This window comes from Nicrophorus vespilloides, unplaced genomic scaffold (genome assembly GCF_001412225.1).
Source record: "Nicrophorus vespilloides isolate i.1.1-1 unplaced genomic scaffold, Nicve_v1.0, whole genome shotgun sequence".
Taxonomy (NCBI): Eukaryota; Metazoa; Arthropoda; class Insecta; order Coleoptera; family Silphidae; genus Nicrophorus; species Nicrophorus vespilloides.
Window position 1 is genome coordinate 1,101 of NW_017096685.1, and position 22,113 is coordinate 23,213.

The 22,113-nt window shown below is 29.8% G+C and overlaps 1 protein-coding gene and 1 long non-coding RNA gene across 2 annotated transcripts; one reads left to right on the plus strand and one right to left on the minus strand.

Annotated features, from left to right (window-relative positions):
- Positions 1-1,809: 1,809 nt before the first annotated feature.
- LOC108557900 lies at positions 1,810-2,713 on the plus strand. Its single transcript, XR_001890879.1, has 2 exons — positions 1,810-2,365; positions 2,517-2,713. It is a non-coding gene; the product is annotated as an uncharacterized LOC108557900 (long non-coding RNA).
- A 7,533-nt stretch (positions 2,714-10,246) lies between these two features.
- Positions 10,247-20,048, minus strand: LOC108557901 (uncharacterized protein C20orf85 homolog). Its single transcript, XM_017914612.1, has 4 exons — positions 19,901-20,048; positions 19,766-19,844; positions 16,682-16,841; positions 10,247-10,516 (listed from the first exon to the last, which is right to left on the minus strand). Exons 1-4 carry the CDS (start codon positions 19,930-19,932, stop codon positions 10,380-10,382), a joined length of 408 nt encoding a protein of 135 aa, XP_017770101.1. The 5' UTR covers positions 19,933-20,048; the 3' UTR covers positions 10,247-10,379.
- Between the last annotated feature and the right edge of the window lie 2,065 nt (positions 20,049-22,113).

Sequence of the window (22,113 nt, forward strand, 5' to 3'; positions counted from 1 at the left end):
GGTAGGAGAAGGGTAATTAGTATGTAGGGAGCGTCGGGGTGAAGCTTACATAACTGGGTTAGGCTCCGGGGAATTTCTCTCCTCTTTTTCCCCACAAGTCTCGGGGACTTTGCGAGTCGTCGGAATCAATAGAATAGAAGGGATTATCTTACATCAGGTGGTCGTGAGATTACCTTTAGTTTGCATTTTGCGTTGTTCTTAATGTTGCAAAATAGGGAAAAGGAAATCTTAGAGCTTGTATGAATCAGTAAGACTTTTATTTTTAATATTAACAGTTTACAAATTAAGGAATTTGATTCATTTTTAACTGAAAGAGATTCTATTTAGGTTGTGTTACTAAAATTAAACTGTAATTATTTAGCTTTCATTTAGATATAATCATTTAGTAATATCAATATTGGTTTACTAGAAATTCACAAAAAATTGAAGGTTTTGTATAAGTAATTACAAATTTCTTTACTAACATTTTGTTAATTAATTGAGACTAAACTACAAATCACAGAAAAATGATTTCATACTCAAATTAAAGTGTAATTATTTAGATTTCATTTAGATATAAACATTTAGTAATATCAATATTGGTTTACTAGAAATTCACAAAAAATTGAAGGTTTTGTATAAGTAATTACAAATTTCTTTACAAACATTTTGTTAATTAATTGCGACTAAACTACAAATATCAGAAAAATGATTTTAAACTCAATTTAAACTTTAAATATTCAACATTCATTTATATATAAACATTTAGTAATATCAACATAGGTTTACTAGAAATTCACGAAATATTGAAGGTGTTGCTTAAATAATTACGAATTTCTTTACATTCATTTTGTTAATTAATTGCGACTAAACTACAAATCTCAGAAGAATGATTTTATACTTAAATTAAACTGTAATTATTTAGCTTTCATTTAGATATAAACATTTAGTAATATCAATATTGGTTTACTAGAAATTCACGAAAAATTGAAGGTGTTGTATAAATAATTACGAATTTCATTACTTACATTTTGTTAAATAATTGCGACTAAACTACAAATCTCAGAAAAATGATTTTATACTTAAAATAAACTGTAATTATTTAGCTTTCATTTAGATATAATTATTTAGTAATATCAATATTGGTTTACTAGAAATTCACAAAAAATTGAAGGTGTTGTTTTAATAATTACGAATTTCTTTACATACATTTTGTTAATTAATTGCGACTAAACTACAAATCTCAGAAGAATGATTTTAAACTCAAATTAAACTATAATTATTTAGCTTTCATTTAGATATAATCATTTAGTAATATCAATATTGGTTTACTAGAAATTCACGAAAAAATGAAGGTGTTGCTTAAATAATTACGAATTTCTTTACATACATTTTGTTAATTAATTGCGACTAAACTACAAATCTCAGAAGAATGATTTTATACTTAAATTAAACTGTAATTATTTAGCTTTCATTTAGATATAATCATTTAGGAATATCAATATTGGTTTACTAGAAATTCACGAAAAATTGAAGGTGTTGTTTTAATAATTACGAATTTCTTTACTTACATTTTGTATCGGGGACTTTGCGATTCTCCAAGGGAAGTCGTCGGAATCAATAGGATAGAAGGGATTATCTTACATCAGGTGGTCGTGAGATTACCTTTAGTTTGCATTTTGCGTTGTTCTTAATGTTGCGAAATAGAGAAAAGGAAGTCTTAGAGATTATATGAATTAGTAAGACTTTTCTTATTGATATTAACAGTTTACAAATTAAGGAATTTGATTCATTTGTAATTGAAACAGACACATTTTAATATTTGTTTGATTTTTTGCGTGTGTGTTGGGGGATGGATGAGATAGGATTCGCCCCCTCATCCATGTCAAACTGATGGATACCTGCTGCGGAATTATGAATTTCAATTGCAATATCACGCAGGTGATCCCAACTGGTCCGGAATGGAAATTGCACATTTGCATGTTGCATATTTCGCTGTAGCTACTATCGTGTTATGACTTTGACTAAGTGGATGATGCTCTCTCCCTCGTCCTCCTCTAACACACATCTCTCTCTCTCTCTCCCTATCTCTTTTCTACTCACGCATTTAGATTGTTATGGGGGGCGGCTGTGAAAACGGCGGTGGTGGCGGCAGCAGGATTGCAATTTCGTGCGACATTTGTTGTCCGCGCAGTTCCCTAAAATTTAATTTCGACGGCCGCTCTAATTGAATTTGCTTTGACTCGACTCTATCGTCCTCTTATTTCTTTTCTTGCAGGATCAAGCGGAACGCGAACGCGGCCCCAAGAAGCAGAAGTTGGCCTGCTGCGATTCCAAGGAAGCGACCGCAGGACCGGTTTCCATGAAATGTCTGAAGAAGTACAAGGTAAATATTGTTAGAAATCAAGCTAAACTTTATTAATTCATCATTTAAAACGAACGTAATTATCAAAGAGAATTCTTGAAATGTATGAGAGTGCTTTGAAATTGTAATTGTATGTGGATTAGTTCTAAATTTCTTTTGCTTTTTCTTGCAGCATTTGGTACATTTTGATTGGTTGTGCGAGAATGAGATGGTCGCTGTTGAGGTGACGCCCATGTCTTTGCTGGAGCAACTTCCACCTGCCTTCAAGAGGAATCAATTCGGAGCGAAATAGTTGTTGTTTTTTTTTTATATAACTCATAATATAACACTTACGTCCTAACTTCAGAAAATAAATATGTTGTTTTTAAATTCACATTTGTCTTATTTCTTCCAGTCTGATGATTCTTAAAGATTAATTGAATTTTTCCATTTCAACTTTATAACTTTCATTTGCATATCAATTATAGTAAAGTTGTAAATCTCAGAAAAAATACGAGAAAACTACAAATCTTTGAAATATATGCTCAAATTTAACTTTCTAGTTTTTATTTGTTTATAAATCTTTATTGATTGACAAATTTTCTTTATATCAATTTTGAAATTAAATTGTTATAAAAGTACAAGTCCCAGAAGTATGATTATATTCTCAAATTAAACTCTGATTATTCATCTTTCATTCAAGTATAAATATATACTCAAGACTTCATTGAATCAAGAAATATCTATTAATAATTGGAGGTCTTAATTTTTTTGTTAATTTACATAAATTTCTTTACATCATTTTTATTCATTAATTACGCAATAACTACAAATCGCAGAAATATGATTTTATACTCAAATTAAACTGTAATTATTTAGCTTTCATTTAGATATAAACATTTAGTCATATCAACATAGGTTTATTAGAAATTCATGAAATATTGAAGGTGTTGTTTTAATAATTATTAATGTCTTTACATACATTTTGTTAATTAATTGCGACTAAACTACAAATCTCAGAAATATGATTTCATACACAAATTAAACTGTAATTATTTAGCTTTCATTTACATATAAACATTTAGTAATATCAATATTGGTTTACTAGAAAATCACGAGAAATTGAAGGTGTTATTTTAATAATTACGAATTTCTTTACTTACATTTTGTTAATTAATTGAGACTAAACTAGAAATCTCAGAAAAATGATTTTAAACTCAAATTAAACTGTAATTATTTAGCTTTCATTTACATATAAACATTTAGTAATATCAATATTGGTTTACTAAAAATTCATGAAATATTGAAGCTGTTGCTTAAATAATTACGAATTTCTTTACTTAAATTTTGTTAATTAATTGCGACTAAACTACAAATCACAGAAAAATGATTTCATACTCAAATTAAAGTGTAATTATTTAGATTTAATTTATATATAAACATTTAGTAATATCAATATTGGTTTACTAGAAATTCATGAAATATTGAAGCTGTTGCTTAAATAATTACGAATTTATTTACTTACAAATTAATTAATTAATTGCGACTAAACTACAAATCTCAGAAAAATGATTTTATACTCATATTAAACTATAATTATTTAGCTTTCATTTACATATAAACATTTAGTAATATCAACATAGGTTTACTTGAAATTTATGAAATATTGAAGCTGTTGCTTAAATAATTACGAATTTCTTTACTTAAATTTTGTTAATTAATTGCGACTAAACTACAAATCTCAGAAGAATGTTTTTATACTCAAGTTAAACTGTAATTATTTAGCTTTCATTTGCATATAAACATTTAGTAATATCAAAATAGGTTTACTAGAAATTCATGAAATATTGAAAGTGTTGTTTTAATAATTACGAATTTATTTACATACATTTTGTTAATTAATTGCGACTAAACTACAAATCTCAGAAGAATGATTTTATACTCAAATAAAACTTTAAATATTCAACTTTCATTTATATACAAACAATTTGTACTATCTTTACTGGTTTATGAGATATTCGGTATAATCTGAAACATAGGAAATTTCCTTTTTGTGTGTGTGTTGTGTGTTATTGTACGAATGAGAGAGAGACACGATTCACATGTTAATCGGAAGGGATCTGCATAATTCTAGTGTCTGTTTAATAATGGCAAAGTCTTGAAGTGTTGGTAAACCATGAAGTTCGAAATACCCAATTTACAAGTGCGAGAAGGGAAACTCATGTTTAATGGAGGATTTCGCCTCGCGTGCAAAAGGGACCAAGGATGAGGACCGACCACCGCAGGACCACTCTCCGTCTTCATCCGAACCAGCAGCATCCTAAATCTCTCTTTCTCTCTCTCTCTCTCTCTTCCACTTTCGGTTTTCCATCCCTCCCCCATTCACATTCACGTCTCTTTCTATTGCATTGCTGTGAGCGCGCGTGTTGCTTGCGTCTCGCTCCGACGACGACGGTTGCAGCAGGCAAGGGCCAGGTCTCTCCGGCTCGTTCATCCTCTCTGAGCCGTATTTGCATCTGCCGGAACGGAACGTCCGTTCCGTTGGGAGATTTATTACCTTACCCTGCGCGCATTATTATACATTCGGCGATGGCCCGAATGGATGAGGATGTGAGTGCAAGGAGGAAGGAAGAAAGCGAATGCAGGAAGATGGAAAGAGATGAAAAAGGGACGAAGCAGCGAACCTTCAGGATTCCTCAACCCCCTTTTCGTACAGAAAACAAAAACAGGCAAACAAACGCCGCGAAGTCCGCCCCATTAATATTAAAACGTTCTGCTGCGGCGCAATTGCAATTCCCTTACGTTATCAATTCAGAATTTCAGCGAGGATTCAACTCTCTCTCTCTCTTTCTCTCCATCTTTTCCATAACCATCTTCCATTTCATTCTATTCCAATTCGCTTTCGCTTTCACTTTTGTTTTGTTCTGTTTCGGTTTTTGCGGATCTGATAAAAATTCATTACACAATGCTGGTGGTGCTGCTGCTGCGCTGGCTGGAGGATTCCCCGACGACCGAAGAATAAATAGGTTTTAATCCTTTTGCCACGGTTCGCTGTTTTAATCCTTTGTTCAGTTAATCTGTTTTGAATTATCTTCTGACCGTGATGCGGCTGGAGACAACGGAGCCGGAAAGAGTGAAATGCACAGAGAGAGTAAATGAAATAAAAGAAAACGTATAGAAAAAGAACAGCGCAGAATACAGACGAAGCGAGGATTTATTTCCGGACTGCAAAAATAATAAATAAATAAGTTTTAGAAGACGAGTGGAAATTCGAGTGCATGAAAATGCAATGAAATATTAATTTCGAACATTAATTACTTCATAATTACGATTACTAGAATTATGATTCTATATATAAATTAATCTCTGATTATTTAACTTTCATTTAAGTGTAAATGCGTAATCAAGACTTCATTATTTTCTGAAATATTCATTAAAAAGCTAGAGTTGTTATTTTTCATTTAATGACAAATTTTGTTTTGACAATTTTGTAATTAAATTACTGAAAAAATACAAATCTCAGCAATATGATTTTAAACATAAATTAATCTCTGATTATTTAAATTTTGTTTAAGTATAAATGTGTAATCGAGATTTCATTATTTTCTGAAATATTTATTAAAAAGCTAGTGTTGTTATTTTTCAATTAATTGCAAATTTCATTATGACAATTTTGTAATTACATTACAGGAAAACTACAAATCGCAGAGATATGATTTTATAATAAAATGAACCTCTGATTATTTATGTTTCATTTAAGTATAAATAGTTAGTTATATATGCTACGATCCAAGAAATATTCATTAAAATTTGGAGGTGTTGATAACAAATTTCTTAATATCAATTTTGTAATTAAATTACCGAAAATTTACAAATCTCAGCAATATGATTTTAAACATAAATTAATCTCTGATTATTTAATTTTCATTTAAGTATAAACATATAGTCAAGTCTTCATTGCTTCCTGAAATATTCATTAAAAAGCTAGAGTTGTTATTTTTCAATTAATTGCAAATTTCATTATGACAATTGTGTAATTAAATTACAGTAAAACTACAAATCGCAGAGATATGATTTTATAATCAAATTAATCTCTGATTATTTATGTTTCATTTAAGTATAAATGGTTAGTAATATATGCTATGATTAAAGAAATATGCATTAAAAATTGGATGTGTTGATTCTCGAATAATTATAAATTTTGTAATTAAATTACTGAAAAATTACAAATCTCAGAAATATGATTTTAAACATAAATTAATCTCTGATTATTTAACTTTCATTTAAGTATAAATGCGTAATCAAGACTTCATTATTTTCTGAAATATTTATTAAAAAGCTAGAGTTGTTATTTTTTAATTAATTGCAAATTTCATTATGACAATTTTGTAATTAAATTACAGGAAAACTACAAATCTCAGAGATATAATTTTATAATCAAATTAATCTCTGATTATTTATGTTTCATTTAAGTATAAATAGTTAGTAATATATGGTATGATTCAAGAAATATTCATTGAAAATTGGAAGTGTTGATTACAAGTTTCTTAATATCAATTTTGTAATTAAATTACAGGCAAACTACAAATCGCAGAGATATGATTTTATAATCAAATTAATCTATGATTATTTATGTTTCATTTAAGTGTAAATAGTTAGTAATATATGGTATGATTCAAGAAATATTCATTAAAAATTAAAGGTGTTGATTACAAGTTTCTTAATATCAATTTTGTAATTAAATTACTGAAAAATTACAAATCTCAGAAATATGATTATAAAGATAAATTAATCTCTAACTATTTAACTTTCATTTAAGTATAAATATATAGTCAAGACTTCTTTACTTCTTGAAATATTTACTAAAAATAAAGGTGTTGCTAATATGTCGATTTTGAAATCAAATTACTATAAAATTAAAAATAATGTGATTCTATAATTATTATAAACTGTAACTAATTATCTTTTGTATAATTATAAATATTTTATAGTGTTTACATTGATTTATTGAAAATTAGAGTTGTAGCATTTTCGTTTAATTATAAATTTCATTGGATCAATTTTGAAGTGAAATTGCTAGAAAAGTACAAATCATGGAAATATGATTGTTCACTTAAATTAAGCTCTAATTATTTATCTTTCACTTAAGTATAAAAGTATAGTAAAGACTTCACTGATTCAAAAAACATTCACTAAATGTTAGAGGTGTTGCATTAATTACTGAAAAACTGCAAATCTCAGAAACACTATTGGTATAGACGTAGGAAATCGTTCTTTTCATAACTTATTCTTGCATTCGAAGGAAGAGATGCATGTAGATTCTCTTATTGTTATGCTCTTCGTAAATTAATGGATGTTTACTTGAAGAGAAAACGCAATACACTTTGCGACTGTCTCTCAAAGGCACGAAACGAACGATGCAAAGAGGGCTGTGAATGTGTATGGAGGATGGAGGGTGGAGGTGGGTGTGCGAAGGAGGGGTTGGTTTGGTTGTACGGTCGAAGCGAGAGGCGGCGTTTCGGAAACAGAAAAGGACCATAATAAATGTTGACGTTCGCGCGACGGCCTCGTAATTAAAAGCCCTTGCACCGACGCCTGTGCACAACTTTGCCAGCTACCAATTAATAGAGCGAACGAACGATAAAACATTAGAAAAATTAAATTACTGTACACTTTCTACTGAGATATTAATTGCAGCAGCGGCTTTCAACTAAATTGTACGAGAGATGCGCACAAAAAAAGGAGAGATACAAAGTTGCAGAGTTCTCATCCTTACTTTGAAATTTGATTAAAGTCACAGAAAAGCTCACTTAACGCTTTCTCAACAATAATCAAACAATCCGTAGTAAAATCGTTTGTTTTATCATCAAGCATTCATCTGTTGTTACCATGGTTACAGCAGTGACAGGTGTGTGTGTTTGTATGATAACTAGAGAATTCGAGATTGCGGCGTCGTCTTTGAATATTCATCGTCGCGCGTTAATCGCGTTAAGGACACGAATTTTGGTCTTAATTCGCTGCGAGACGCCCGTAATGAATTAAGTATGAAACGGTGTTTCGGCAGCAAAGAGTTGCCGATCGTGCACGTATTATTTATTATTAGGTTTTGAATGCGTGCAGAAAGTTTGAATTTTCTCGGATTCGAAAGATGAAACTGCAGAGTTTCAGGGAACAAACTTGAAGTGTGTAATCGTGTTTCAGCGTACCTGAAATATTACTTAGATATTAAACTATAATTATGTAACTTTCATTCATTTAAGTGTAAATATGTGCTAAAGTTTACAAATAATTACGAATTTATTTTTATCAATTTTGTAATGAGAATTACTAAAAAACTAGAAATCTCAGAAAGATGATTTTACGCTTAAATGAATCTCTAATTATATATCTTCAATTTAAGTAAAAATATGTAGATCAAATTTCATTGATTTTTGAAATATTTAAAAAAATTGGGGTTGTTGCATTTTGATTAATAATTAATTTAATTAATTCAATTTTGTAATGAGAATTACAGAAAAACTATAATTCTCAGAAAGATGATTTTATACTTAAATTAATCTCTAATTATATATCTTTAATTTAAGTATAAATATGTAGATAAAATTTGATTGATTTCTGAAATATATAAAAAAATTGGGGTTGTTGCATTTCGATTAATAATTAATTTCATTAGTTCAAATTTGCAATGAGAATTACAGAAAAATTATAAATCTCAAAAAGATGATTTTACACTTAAATTAATCTCTAATTATATATCTTTAATTTAAGTATAAATATGTAGATACAATTTCATTGATTTCTGAAATATATAAAAAAAATGGGGTTGTTGCATTTTGATTAATAATTAATTTCATTAGTTCAATTTTGTAATGAGAATTACTAAAAAACTATAAATCTCAGAAAGATGATTTTATAGTTAAATTAATCTCTAATTATATATCTTTAATTTAAGTATAAAATGTAGATAAAATGTGATTGATTTCTGAAATTTTATAAAGAAATTGGGGTTGTTGCATTTCGGTTAATAATTAATTTCCAGATTTCCAGATTTTACAATCAAATTAATCTTTGATTATTTGTCTTTCATATAACTATAAATGTATAGTATTAAATTTAATGATTCAAAGAATTTTTATTAAAAATTGGAGATGTTGATTTTCAAATAATTACGAATTTATTTATATCAATTTTGTAATGAAATTATAGAAAAACTACAAATCTCAGAAATATGATTTCATAACCAAATTAATCTGACTTTACAATCAAATTTAATCTTTGATTATTTGTCTTTCATTTAAGTATAAATGTATAGTATTAAATGCAATGATTCAAGGAATATTTATTAAAAATTGGAGCTGTCGATTTTCAAATAATTACGAATTTATTTATTTATATCAATTTTGTAATGAAATTAGAGAAAAACTACAAATCTCAGAAATATGATTTCATAACCAAATTAATCTTTGATTATTTGTTTTTGATTTAAGTATAAATGTATAGTGTTAAATGCAATGATTCAAGGAATATTTATTAAAAATTGGAGCTGTTGATTTTCAAATAATTACGAATTTATTTATATCAATTTTGTAATGAAATTATAGAAAAACCACAAATCTCAGAAATATGATTTTACAATCACATTATTCTTTGATTATTTATCTTTCATTTAAGTATAAATGTATAGTATTAAATGCAATGATTCAAGGAATATTTATTAAAAATTGGAGATGTTGATTTTCAAATAATTACGAATTTATTTATATCAATTTTGTAATGAAATTATAGAAAAACCACAAATCTCAGAAATATAATTTTACAATCAAATTAATCTTTGATTATTTGTCTTTCAATTAAGTATAAATGTAAAGTGTTATATGAAATGATTCAAGGAATATTTATTGAAAATTAAATGTGTTGATTTTCGACTAACAATATGTTATAATTATGATATCCAAGTCATTTAAAGATGTAGATGTAAAGACTTTTAGACATGTAGAGGAGACTTGTAAAAGCATCAAATGCAGTTGATGTGAGACGTGTCTTAAGAGGAGTCCCATTATCCCAACATTATGTATTTGAAGTCGGACGTCGGTTCACCAAAAGGCGGATCCATTGTGGTCCTGGGGCTCACGTACAAAGGGCCCAGCGTCTCCAGATTGCAGCAAGCCTTGGAACTTCGCCAACCGACTTCACCTTCACACAAAAACAACAACAAAAAAAAAAACATTAATTACATTTAAATTTGTATCAAATTTCTTGTTATAATAAATCCATCCGGATTGTAATATAAATAAAAATTAGAGACGACTAAATAAAATTTGAAGAAGGCAAACTAAAAAAGAGAAAAAAAAGGGACGAAATGGAATGCAATTAGTTGGCATTCTACTTTTAATTCGACTAATTAGTGTGGAGCTTTTGATGGCGGCGGCGGCGGCGAAAAGGTGCAGTAGGTGTACCTTTCCTTCTCTTTCTCTCTCATTTTCTTTCATCTTGGGGGGGAAATGCTTTCATCTTTCTCTTTCGGTTTCCCCCTTATCTACTGCCGCCCCCCGACGTCGCGTTTGATTCGGAATTGTGTGACGGGGGAAAGTTTCGCTCTTTTCCACTAATTAAACGACTTTCTAACTACATAATCGAGCCATATAATATTCGTTTTTTCCCTTCATTATAAATAAGAGGAGAAGAATAAGGGAGAGGGCGAAAGCGGTGGAGACTCTCTTCTCTCCCTGGTTATGTGTGTGGCAATTACATCTGCGGCTGTATATTAATTACTCGGATGCTGGAGGAATGCATAATTAGGAGATCTGCAGCCGCCTCCACCGCCAACTCTCTCTCTTCCTTTCACCGCAGCAACATCCGCCGCCTCCCCTGTTCTCACGCTCGAACAGTTGGCGACAGGTGAGAGACGCTCACTGCGATACATACACTATGATAAATAAATTTGCTCCCAGACGTTCCACCAATATAATTAATTCATCCTCAACATTTACCCTTTTCACATGATCCACGCACTAATTCATATCTTCATCACCTTTAATTACATATCTTATTAAGTTACATTTATTAAACAATTGATTCTGAAGCTTACAATATGGTTTTTTAAATAAAATTACTAAAAAACTATAAATACGAGAAATATGATTTAATAATCAAATTAATGTGTGATTATCTGCCTTTAATTTAAGTATAAATATAAAGTAATAGTTGTTATGATTTAAGAAATATTTATTAATAATTAGAAGTGTTGCATTTCCATTAAATACAAATTAATTTTTTTTCAATTTTCTAATAAGAATTACTAAAAAACTATAAATATTAGAAAGATGATTTTATAATAAAATTAATGTGTGATTATTTGCCTTTCATTTAAGTATAAATATATAGTAATAGTTGCTATGCTTTAAGAAATCTTTATTAATACTTAAAGATGTTGCATTTCGATTAATTGCAAAGTAATTTTTATCAATTTTCTAATGAGAATTACTAAAAAACTATAAACATAAGAAATATGTTTCTTTAATCAAATTAATGTGTGATTATTTACCTTTAATTTAAGAAAATATATAGTAATAGTTGCTATGATTTAAGAATTATTTATTATTAATTAGAAGTGTTGCATTTCCATCAATTACAAATTTATTTTTATCAATATTTTAATGAGAATTACTAAAACACTATAAATACGAAAAAGATGATTTTTTAATCAAATTAATGTGTGATTATTTGTCTTTAATTTAAGTACAAATATATAGCAAAAGTTGCTATGATTTAAGAAATAATTATTAATAATTAGAGGTGTTGCATTTATTTTTATACAATTTTGTAAATAGAATTACTAAAAAACTGTAAATAGCAGAAAGATGGTTTAATAATCAAATTAATGTGTGATTATTTGCCTCTAATTTAAGTATAAATATGTAGGAGTAGTTGCTATGATTTAAGAAATATTTATTAATAATTAGAAGTGTTGCATTTCGATTAATTACAAAGTAATTTTTATCAATTTTGTAACGAGAATTACTAAAAAACTATAAATATCAGAAAGATGATTTTATCATGAAATTAATGTGTGATTATTTACCTTTAATTTAAGTATAAATATATAGTTATAATTGCTATGATTTAAGAAATATTTATTAGTAATTAGAGGTGTTGTATTTCTATTAATTACAAATTAATTTATATCAATTTTGTAATGAGAATTACTAAAAAACTATAAATATTAGAAAGATGATTTTATTATCAAATTAATGTGTGATTATTTGTCTTTAATTTAAGTATAAATATATAGCAATAATTGCTATGATTTAAGAAATATTTATTAATAATTAGAAGTATTACATTTCGATTAACTACAAATATATCTTTATCAATTTTGTAATGAGAATTACTAAAAAAATATAAATATCAGAAAGATTATTTTATAATCAAATTAATGTGTGATTATTTGTATTTAATTTAAGTATAAATATATAGTAATAGTTGCTATGATTTAAGAAATATTTATTATTAATTAGAAGTGTTGCATTTCTATTAATTACAAAATTATTTTTATCAATTTTCTAATGAAAATTACTAAAAAAAACTATAAACATTAGAAAGATGATTTTATCATGAAATTAATATGTGATCATTTGCCTTTAATTTAAGTATAAATATGTAGTAGTAGTTGCAATGATTTAAGAAATATTTATTAATAATTAGAAGTGTCGCATTTCGAATAATTACAAATTTATTTTTATCAATTTTTTAATGAGAATTACTAAAAAACTATAAATACGAGAAAGATTATTTTATAATCAAATTAACCTTTGATTATTTATGTTTCATAAGTATAAATAGTTAGTAATAGTTGCTATGATTTAAGAAATATTTATTAATAATTAGAAGTGTTGCATTTCGATCAATTACAAATTAATTTTTATCAATTTTGTAATGAGAATTACTAAAAAACTATGAATATCAGAAAGATGATTTAATAATCAAATTAATGTGTGATTATTTACTTTTAATTTAAGTATAAACATATAGTAATAGTTGCTATGATTTAAGAAATATTAATTAATAATTGGAGATGTTGCATTTCAATTTTGCAATTAAATTACAGAAAAGGTACAAATCTCAGAAAGATGATTTTATAATCAAATTAATCATTGATTATTTGTATTTAATTTATGTATGAATATGTAACAATAATTAGAATGGTTCAAGAAATATTTATTAAAAATTAAAGTTATTAATTTCCGACTAACAACAAATTTCTTTTTATCAATTTTGTAATGAAATTACGGAAAAACTACAAATCTCAGCTTTCTTATTTACATTTAACTGTGATTATTTGTCTTTTATTTAAGTATAAATAATTACTGATGCAATGATTCAAGATGCAAGAAATATCAATTGATTATGAAACTTACAATATTATTCTGCATAGTAACCTGAAATGAAATAGCAATAGAAGATCGACACTGATAAAAAAAAAGGAGAAGGAGAAGACAAACTGAAGGATTTAAGGGGTGTCTGTGGCAGGTCGAAAATAAATATTACATCACGCGCTCTTCGCTTGCTCGAGTCCAATAAATCTTTCGCCTTTTGCCACTCTAATAACATTAGAGGGGCGGCGTTCGAAAATTAAGTCTCGGCCGAAGAAATAAATGTATGAATGTGCGGTCATCGGAGGAGGACGTACGAAGGTTAACCGGGATTTATGTGGACAAAATGTGTCACCGCAATTCTGCAATTTATGTAATCATATTCGTCGCTGCTACTGCTGCTGCCTGCACCTCATCATTTTAATTAACTCAACTCGACTCTCTCTCTCTCTTAGCAATTCGCCACAATTCCGCACACTCAGAGATATCAACGGCGAAGAAATTTGACAATCCACGTTCGCATTTCCATGCAAATTAGTGTATACATGTGTATGCAGATTTCAGCTCGAAACTAGGGTAAGATATTAAAGCAACTCACATTACATACACTTACGGTTTTTCACTAATAGGTAGATTTAACAAATATTACATTAAACACGTTGTATTCTACAAATACTCAGCTTTCTTTTTCATGTTTAATCATCTTTATACGATTTATAGTTTTCGAGTAATTTAGAAAAATGTGAAGACACTGGATTAAATGTTAATACTTTTAATTTGACCACAAATTACAGCCTAACGCCTGAAGCTGCAAATATAAAACTATATACTTTTAAATCTACAAATATTCAGCTTTCTTTTACATGTTTAATCATCTTTATACGATTTATAGTTTTCGAGTAATTTAGAAAAATGTGAAGACATTGGGTTAAATGTTAATACTTTCATTTTGACCGAAAATTACAGCTAAACGCCTGAAGCTACAAATATAAAACTATATACCTTTAAATCTACAAATATTCAGCTTTCATTTTCATGTTTAATCATCTTTATATAATTTATAGTTTTCGAGTAATTTAGAAAAATGTGAAGACACTGGGCTAAATGTTAGTACTTTCATTTTGACCGAAAATTACAGCCAAACGCCTGAAGCTGCAAATATAAAACTATATACTTTTCAATCTACAAATATTCAGCTTACATTTCCATGTTTAATCATCTTTATACGATTTATAGTTTTCGAGTAATTTAGAAAAATGTGAAGACACTGGGCTAAATGTTAGTACTTTCATTTTGACAAAAAATTACAACCAAACGCCTGAAGCTAAGTATATAAAACTATATACTTTTCGATCTACAAACATTCAGCTTACATTTCCATGTTTAATCATCTTTATACGATTTATAGTTTTCAAGTAATTTAGAAAAATGTGAAGACACAGGGTTAAATGTTAGTAATTTGACAGCAAATTACAGCCAAACGCCTGAAGCTGTAAATATAAAACTATATACTTTTCAATCTACAAATATTCAGCTTTCTTTTACATGTTTAATCATCTTTATACGATTTATAGTTTTCGAGTAATTTAGAAAAATGTGAAGACACTGGGCTAAATGTTAGTACTTTCATTTTGACAGCAAATTACAGCCAAACGCCAGAAGCTACAAATATAAAACTATATACCTTTAAATCTACAAATATTCAGCTTTCTTTTTCATATTTAATCATCTTTATACGATTTATAGTTTTCTAATAATTTAGAAAAATGTGAAGACACTGGGTTAGTTGTTAGTACTTTCATTTTGACAGCAAATTACAGCCAAACGCCTGAAGATGTAAATATAAAACTATATACTTTTCAATCTACAAATATTCAGCTTTCTTTTACATGTTTAATAATCTTTATACAATTTATAGTTTTCGAGTAATTTAGAAAAATGTGAAGACACTGGCTTAAATGTTAGTACTTTCATTTTGACAAAAAATTACAGCCAAACGCCTGAAGCTGCAAATATAAAACTATATACTTTTCAATCTACAAATATTCAGGTTACATTTCCATGTTTAATCATCTTTATACGATTTATAGTTTTCGAGTAATTTAGAAAAATGTGAAGACACTGGGCTAAATGTTAGTACTTTCATTTTGACCGAAAATTACAGCTAAACACCTGAAGCTGCAAATATGAAACTTTATATCTTTAAATCTACAAATATTCAGCTTTCATTCTCATGTTTAATTGTCTTTATACGATTTATAATTTTCGAGTAATTTAGAAAAATGTGAAAACATTGGGTTAAATGTTAGTACTTTCATTTTGACATCAAATTACAGCCAAACGCCTGAAGCTACAAAGATAAAACTATATACCTTTCAATCTACAAATATTCAGCTTTATAGTTTTCGAGTAATTTAGAAAAATGTGAAGACACTGGGTTAAATGTTAATACTTTTAATTTGACAACAAATTACAGCCAAACTCCTGAAGCTACAAATATAAAACAATATACTTTTGAAACTACAAATATTCAGCTCTAATTTACAAGTTTAATAGCCTTTCTGTGATTTATACATTTAAAATAATTTACAAAAATGTGTATGCAAAAATTGGATTGATTAATTCGTTCCTACCTGCGGTTTAGGGTTTCTACGAAATTATTCTTATTTTTTTGCTTGAGGGAGAGAGAGGTGAAAGAAATAAAGATGAGTTTGAGTATGAAATATGTGCAGGAAGGGCCGTGGAAAAAGCTGTTTTAAATAATTTCAAGCTGAGGGAGCTGAGATGGATAAAGCGGTTTTATTTTGGTCCGGAATAATTCAACTATGTGCGTGTGTGTGTGTGTTGCGCTGCAAGAAGTTGCAGGGTTCAGAGGGGAGGGAAAAGGACGAAAGTCCGGGTGAGCGGCTCCAAAAGACAGCAGCAGCAGGAACAGCAGGAGCAATGGAAAACGGTAGCAGCATCAGCTCGGCTCAGCGCAGCTCACCTGTAGTAGTCAAGGGCATCGGCCCGGAAGATTCCGGATCTCGTGTAGACACAGCTGGAAGCTTAGGTCCTTTTCTCCTTGTTGTCATCGTCCCCCTGCCGCCTACGCTGTATTCCTGCTGCTCACTAATACTCGGCTCGCGTGCTATTTGCAGACAACGCTTCAACAAAACAAAACAAACCAAAACTAAAACAACCACTAGAAACACCTCAAATCTTCACTACATCTAATCCAAACATCTTTCAGAGAACCGAAAAGAAGAAATCAATCCAAGTTTAATTTACGATTTGAATACTGCGACCGTATTTCCAAAAATTGTCTTTCTGTTTCTTTTTCATGTATACTTTTTACGTTGCGTCACGTTCGTTCATTCGCATCGCTGGAAACTGAATAATTTTCCTCTTCCGCCGTCGCCGCCGCCGCCGCCGCCAGAGCCGAATCTATCAAAGTCACTTCACTACGGGAATCGACCAGGAATTACAAATCGCACATCCATCCATCATTTCCATAACCGCATTACACACACACACACACGAAAAAAAATGTAGCCCTTCCGAATGTTAACACATTCCGGTTCTGTCCACATCCTTCATTTGCAATCTTCACACTTGATAAACACCTAACGTCAATCAGAAATACCCACTGCACACTCGCATATAGAGGTAGTAATAGCATTGCATAATATTTAGTGATCTTCACCTTTGATTCTGCAAAATTTCATTGTAAATATAGTTGATTTTGAACATATTTTCATTTTAACTATTCACAATTTTTCAGGACTTACTTTGATTGTTTTTTTTAACAATTTCACGTATAAATTTCAAAGCTTTTTTTAAAACTAATTGTATCCAATCTCTTGAAATTCTGTAAATCCTTTTTATTTCGTTTGTTTTTCGTCGATTTTGAACGTATTTTCATTTTAACTATTCACAATTTTTCAAGATTTACTTTGTTTTTTTAACAATTTCACGTATAAATTTCTAAGATTTTTTTAAAACTAATTGTATCCAATCTCTTGGAATTCTGTAAATCCCTTTTATTTCGTTCGTTTTTCGTCGCGATTCACTTAACGTAACGTAAATTGGTAAACTAATCTTCACCTTTCTTTTTTGTCTCATAATAAGGCAAAACTTCATTGTAAATATGGTTGATGTTGAAAGTATTTTCTTTTTAACTATTCACAATTTTTCAAGACTTTTTTTTAAACTAATTATGTATAATCTCCTGAAATTCTGTAAATTTCTTTTATTTCGTTCGTTTTTCGTCGCGATTCACTTAACGTAACGTAAATTGGTAAACTAATCTTCACCTTTCTTTCTTGTCTCATAATACTACAAAACTTCATTGTAAATATGGCTGATTTTGAACGTATTTTCATTTTAACTATTCACAATTTTTCAAGACTTACTTTGATTGTTTTTATAACAGTTTCACGTATAAATACTAATTATGTACAATCTCCTGAAATTCTGTAAATCCCTTTTATTTCGTTCGTTTTTCGTCGCGATTCACTTAACGTCGCAACGGCTTTGACATTAAACAAACGCGAAACGCTAATTGGTAAACTAATCTTCGCCTTTCTTTCTTGTCTCATAATACTGCAAAACTTCATTGTAAATATGGTTGATTTTGAAAGTATTTTCATTTTAACTATTCACAATTTTTCAAAACTTACTTTGATTGTTTTTATAACAGTTTCACGTATAAATTTCAAGACTTTTTTAAAACTAATTATGTACAATCTCCTGAAATTCTGTAAATCCCTTTTATTTCGTTCGTTTTTCGTCGCGATTCGCTTAACGTCGCAACGGTTTCGACATTAAACAAACGCGAAACGCTAATTAGTAAACTAATCTTCGCCTTTCTTTCTTGTCTCATAATACTGCAAAACTTCATTGTAAATATGGTTGATTTTGAAAGTATTTTTATTTTAACTATTCACAATTTTTCAATACTTACTTTGATTGTTTTTTATAACAGTTTCACGTATAAATTTCAAGATTTTTTCAAACTAATTATGTCCAATCTCCTGAAATTCTGTAAATCTTTTTTATTTCGTTCGTTTTTCGTCGCGATTCGCTTAACGTCGCAACGGTTTCGACATTAAACAAACGCGAAACGCTAATTAGTAAACTAATCTTCGCCTTTCTTTCTTATCTCATAATAAGGCAAAACTTCATTGTAAATATAGTTGATTTTGAACGTATTTTCATTTTAACTATTCACAATTTTTCAAGACTTACTTTGATTGTTTTTATAACAGTTTCACGTATAAATTTCAAGGCTTTTTTTAAACTAATTATGTACAATCTTCTGAAATTCTGTAAATTCCTTTTATTTCGTTCGTTTTTCGTCGCGATTCACTTAACGTCGCAACGGCTTCAACATTAAACAAACGCGAAACGCTAATTAGTAAACTAATCTTCACCTTTATTTCTTGTCTCATAATACTGCAAAACTTCATTGTAAATATGGTTGATTTTGAAATTATTTTCATTTTAACTACTGACTATTTTTCAAGATTTACTTTGATTGTTTTTTTTTAACAATTTCACGTATAAATTTCAAAGCTTTTTTTAAAACTAATTAAATCCAATCTCTTGGAATTCTGTAAATCCTTTTTACTCCGTCGCAACGGTTTCGACATTAAACAAACGCTAATTAGTAAACTAATCTTCACTTTCCTTTCTTGTCTCATAATACTGCAAAACTTCATTGTAAATATGGTTAATTTTTAACGTATTTTCATTTTAACTATTCACAATTTTTCAAGACTTACTTTGTTTGTTTTTATAACAGTTTCACGTATAAATTTCAAAACTTTTTTACATTAATTATGTACAATCTCCTGAAATTCCTTTTATTTCGTTTTTTCTGTCGCGATTCACTTAACGTCGCAACGGATTAGAAACGTAAATTGGTAAACTAATTCTTCTTTTCTTCTCTCATAATACTACAAAACTTCATTGAAAATATGGTTGATTTGAACTATTCTCAATTTTTCAGCCCTTACTTTGATTGTTTTTTTTTAAGATTTACAAGGTATTTTGTTGTAATTAAACAAAAGTGAAATACCGTACGTACCTGATCGGAATCCAATAGGAACGACCACCTCTTTCCCCATCTCTCGCTCGTCCTCCTCTCAGTTCCGATCTGCTCCTTCCTAACAACAAGAAACGAATAAACAATACCAGATAATAAGTCAGTAAGTCTACTCACATCACTCCATCTTTAAGCACGAAATTATTCATCTTTTTCCGATCGGGATTCCGATTTATCGTTTGTCGACGCAACGAGACGCCCTTTGTTTGTTCGATTACGAAACGTTCGCATGGAAATAAGTAAGGAAGGAGGAGGAGGAAAGCGTTGCGCATTGCACCGGAAAACAAACGAACTAAAAACAAATGAAATTGATTTGATGCATATCTAGTTAACTTATAAATTGATTCTGTTTTCTTTTTTAAATGTTCTCTCATTTTTTTTTCAGAATCAATTTGTGAGTTTGCAGACAATATATCTTTTGTAATCTAAAAGTCTGTTTCGATTCAATGTTTGCAATAAATTATACTTGAAATCAGTTATGAGATTTATAAATAATACATTTTTTTTAAGTATTAAACAGTAAGAGTTAAAGTTGTAGATCGAATGAGAATGAGATAAAAGTTTTTCGAACAATATCTCTTCGCAAATAAAATTCCAATTACAAGTTTAACCGTCGATGATTAGTTATAGGGGACGTTCGGTGCGCAAACTTCCCTTCCCTTCCCTTTCCCAGAGTTAGCGATTGAATCCGCAGGATTAATTAAAAACCGTAAAAAAACAACGAAAAAAGTGTAGGTTTGAGAGAAATACAGATTAAGAGAGAAAAAAACAGAAATTGAAAGAGGGGATTGGGAATAATTATGAAAGAAACTGGCAGTAAATAAAACTTGACTCGGAAATATGATATATATTCGGTTTCGTCCATCCAGAAATTAATTGTGATTCAATTGCGAATGAAATATTTCAATTTTTTGCTGCGTTAGTTTAATTAAGAGAAAAAAAAAAGAGAATTTGATTGGTTTTAGTTTTCATTTTGCTTCTTTCCTGTTGGATGGATCTGGAAGAGTTTCTGCAAGTTTCGAGTGTGTAGAAAGAGAGATGGAGAGAATTTCTCGTTGACTAACCTGGGGGGCTACAAATCCAGTTCCAAGTGGAAAAGTTAAGGGAGAAAGAGTGAGAGACCAGACAAATTTTCGCAAATAAATAATCTCTCCCCGGGATAAAACAAGAATCGGGCACACGGATCGCGCGGATGGCGCACAGAGAAGAAGTTAAAGGAAGAGAAACTTTTTCGCGTAATCTCCTACCTCTAACCTCTTTCTCACTGTACTCGTTCTTTCTGGAAAACCCTCCGACCGTAGTAATTTAAACCCGATAATCGGAAGTTCGAGGACGGCGGAAAGAAAAACAAAAGCGAAGAGAGAAAGAGAACAAAAGAAATGAGACGCTTCAAAAATAGTGAGCGAGTGAGTGAGTGAGGGTGAGGTAATAAGGAAGTTGGCAAGTCTAAGCCTTTCGCTCTCCCCTTCTTCCTCGAGTGTGGATTCTGCTAATAACACATCCATCCATAAGTTGGCTAATTCAATCAAGCAGCATGCATTATTGTCATGGAAACTTGCGCTGCGTGACTCATAAAGCGTTAATCTGCGAGTCCAAATTGCGGCTCTAAGTGCATCCTCTACTACTTCTCTTTCTCTCTCCCAAAGCCCGATCAATCTCTCGTCTCCGTCGTCGTCGTCGCTTTGGTAACGGTTCAGCAGCATCCCCTCTGAACCCGGTAATGCACCAGAGCCGCTAATTAGCACTTAATCACCACCCTCACTACATCCTCATCCCTCTCCACGCAGCAGCAGCAGCGGTTAAAACCGGCGCCGAAACTGCTGGAACCGACGGAGGACACTTTTAAAAGCCATCACACACATTCTTATCGCTGCCAGAGAGAGAGAGAGTGGGAGAGCTTAGTTATACGTGCTCTGCAGATGAGACGACCGGGGGCCGCAAGATTAATGCCCTTCTGCCACGGTCCGAAATAAAAATACTTTATCTGCTCGCGCCGTTAAAAACAGGAAACTTGCAAAGCAGCGCGCGGAAAAAGTAGCAAAAAATAATAAAATTGGAGTAAAAAAAAGAAGGAGAATAAAAGCGCATTTTTCATTCGCTAACATATTTCGATCGTTTCGTGAGCACGAGAAAATGTATAGAATTTATGTTACTTTAAATCAATCAGTTTGTAAGTTAATCAATGTTAGAGATAGTGTATATTAGTCTGAATTAGATTGTGTTAATCTGTATTAGACTATGTTGATTTTTGTATTTAGTCTAAGATTGTCTAAGTTAGTTTAAGTTAGTCTATATCAGTTTATGTTCGTCAATGTTAGTCTATGTTAATA

Bases quoted from the DNA above. Each gene is read 5' to 3' on its own strand.
- LOC108557901 (XM_017914612.1), bottom strand. From the start codon at position 19,932: ATGAATAATTTCGTGCTTAAAGATGGAGTGAT. The intron at 19,845-19,900 runs GTGAGTAGACTT...TCTTGTTGTTAG, and splicing joins GTGCTTAAAGATGGAGTGAT to GAAGGAGCAGATCGGAACTG. The intron at 16,842-19,765 runs GTACGTACGGTA...GTTTTGTTGAAG, and splicing joins TCCTATTGGATTCCGATCAG to CGTTGTCTGCAAATAGCACG.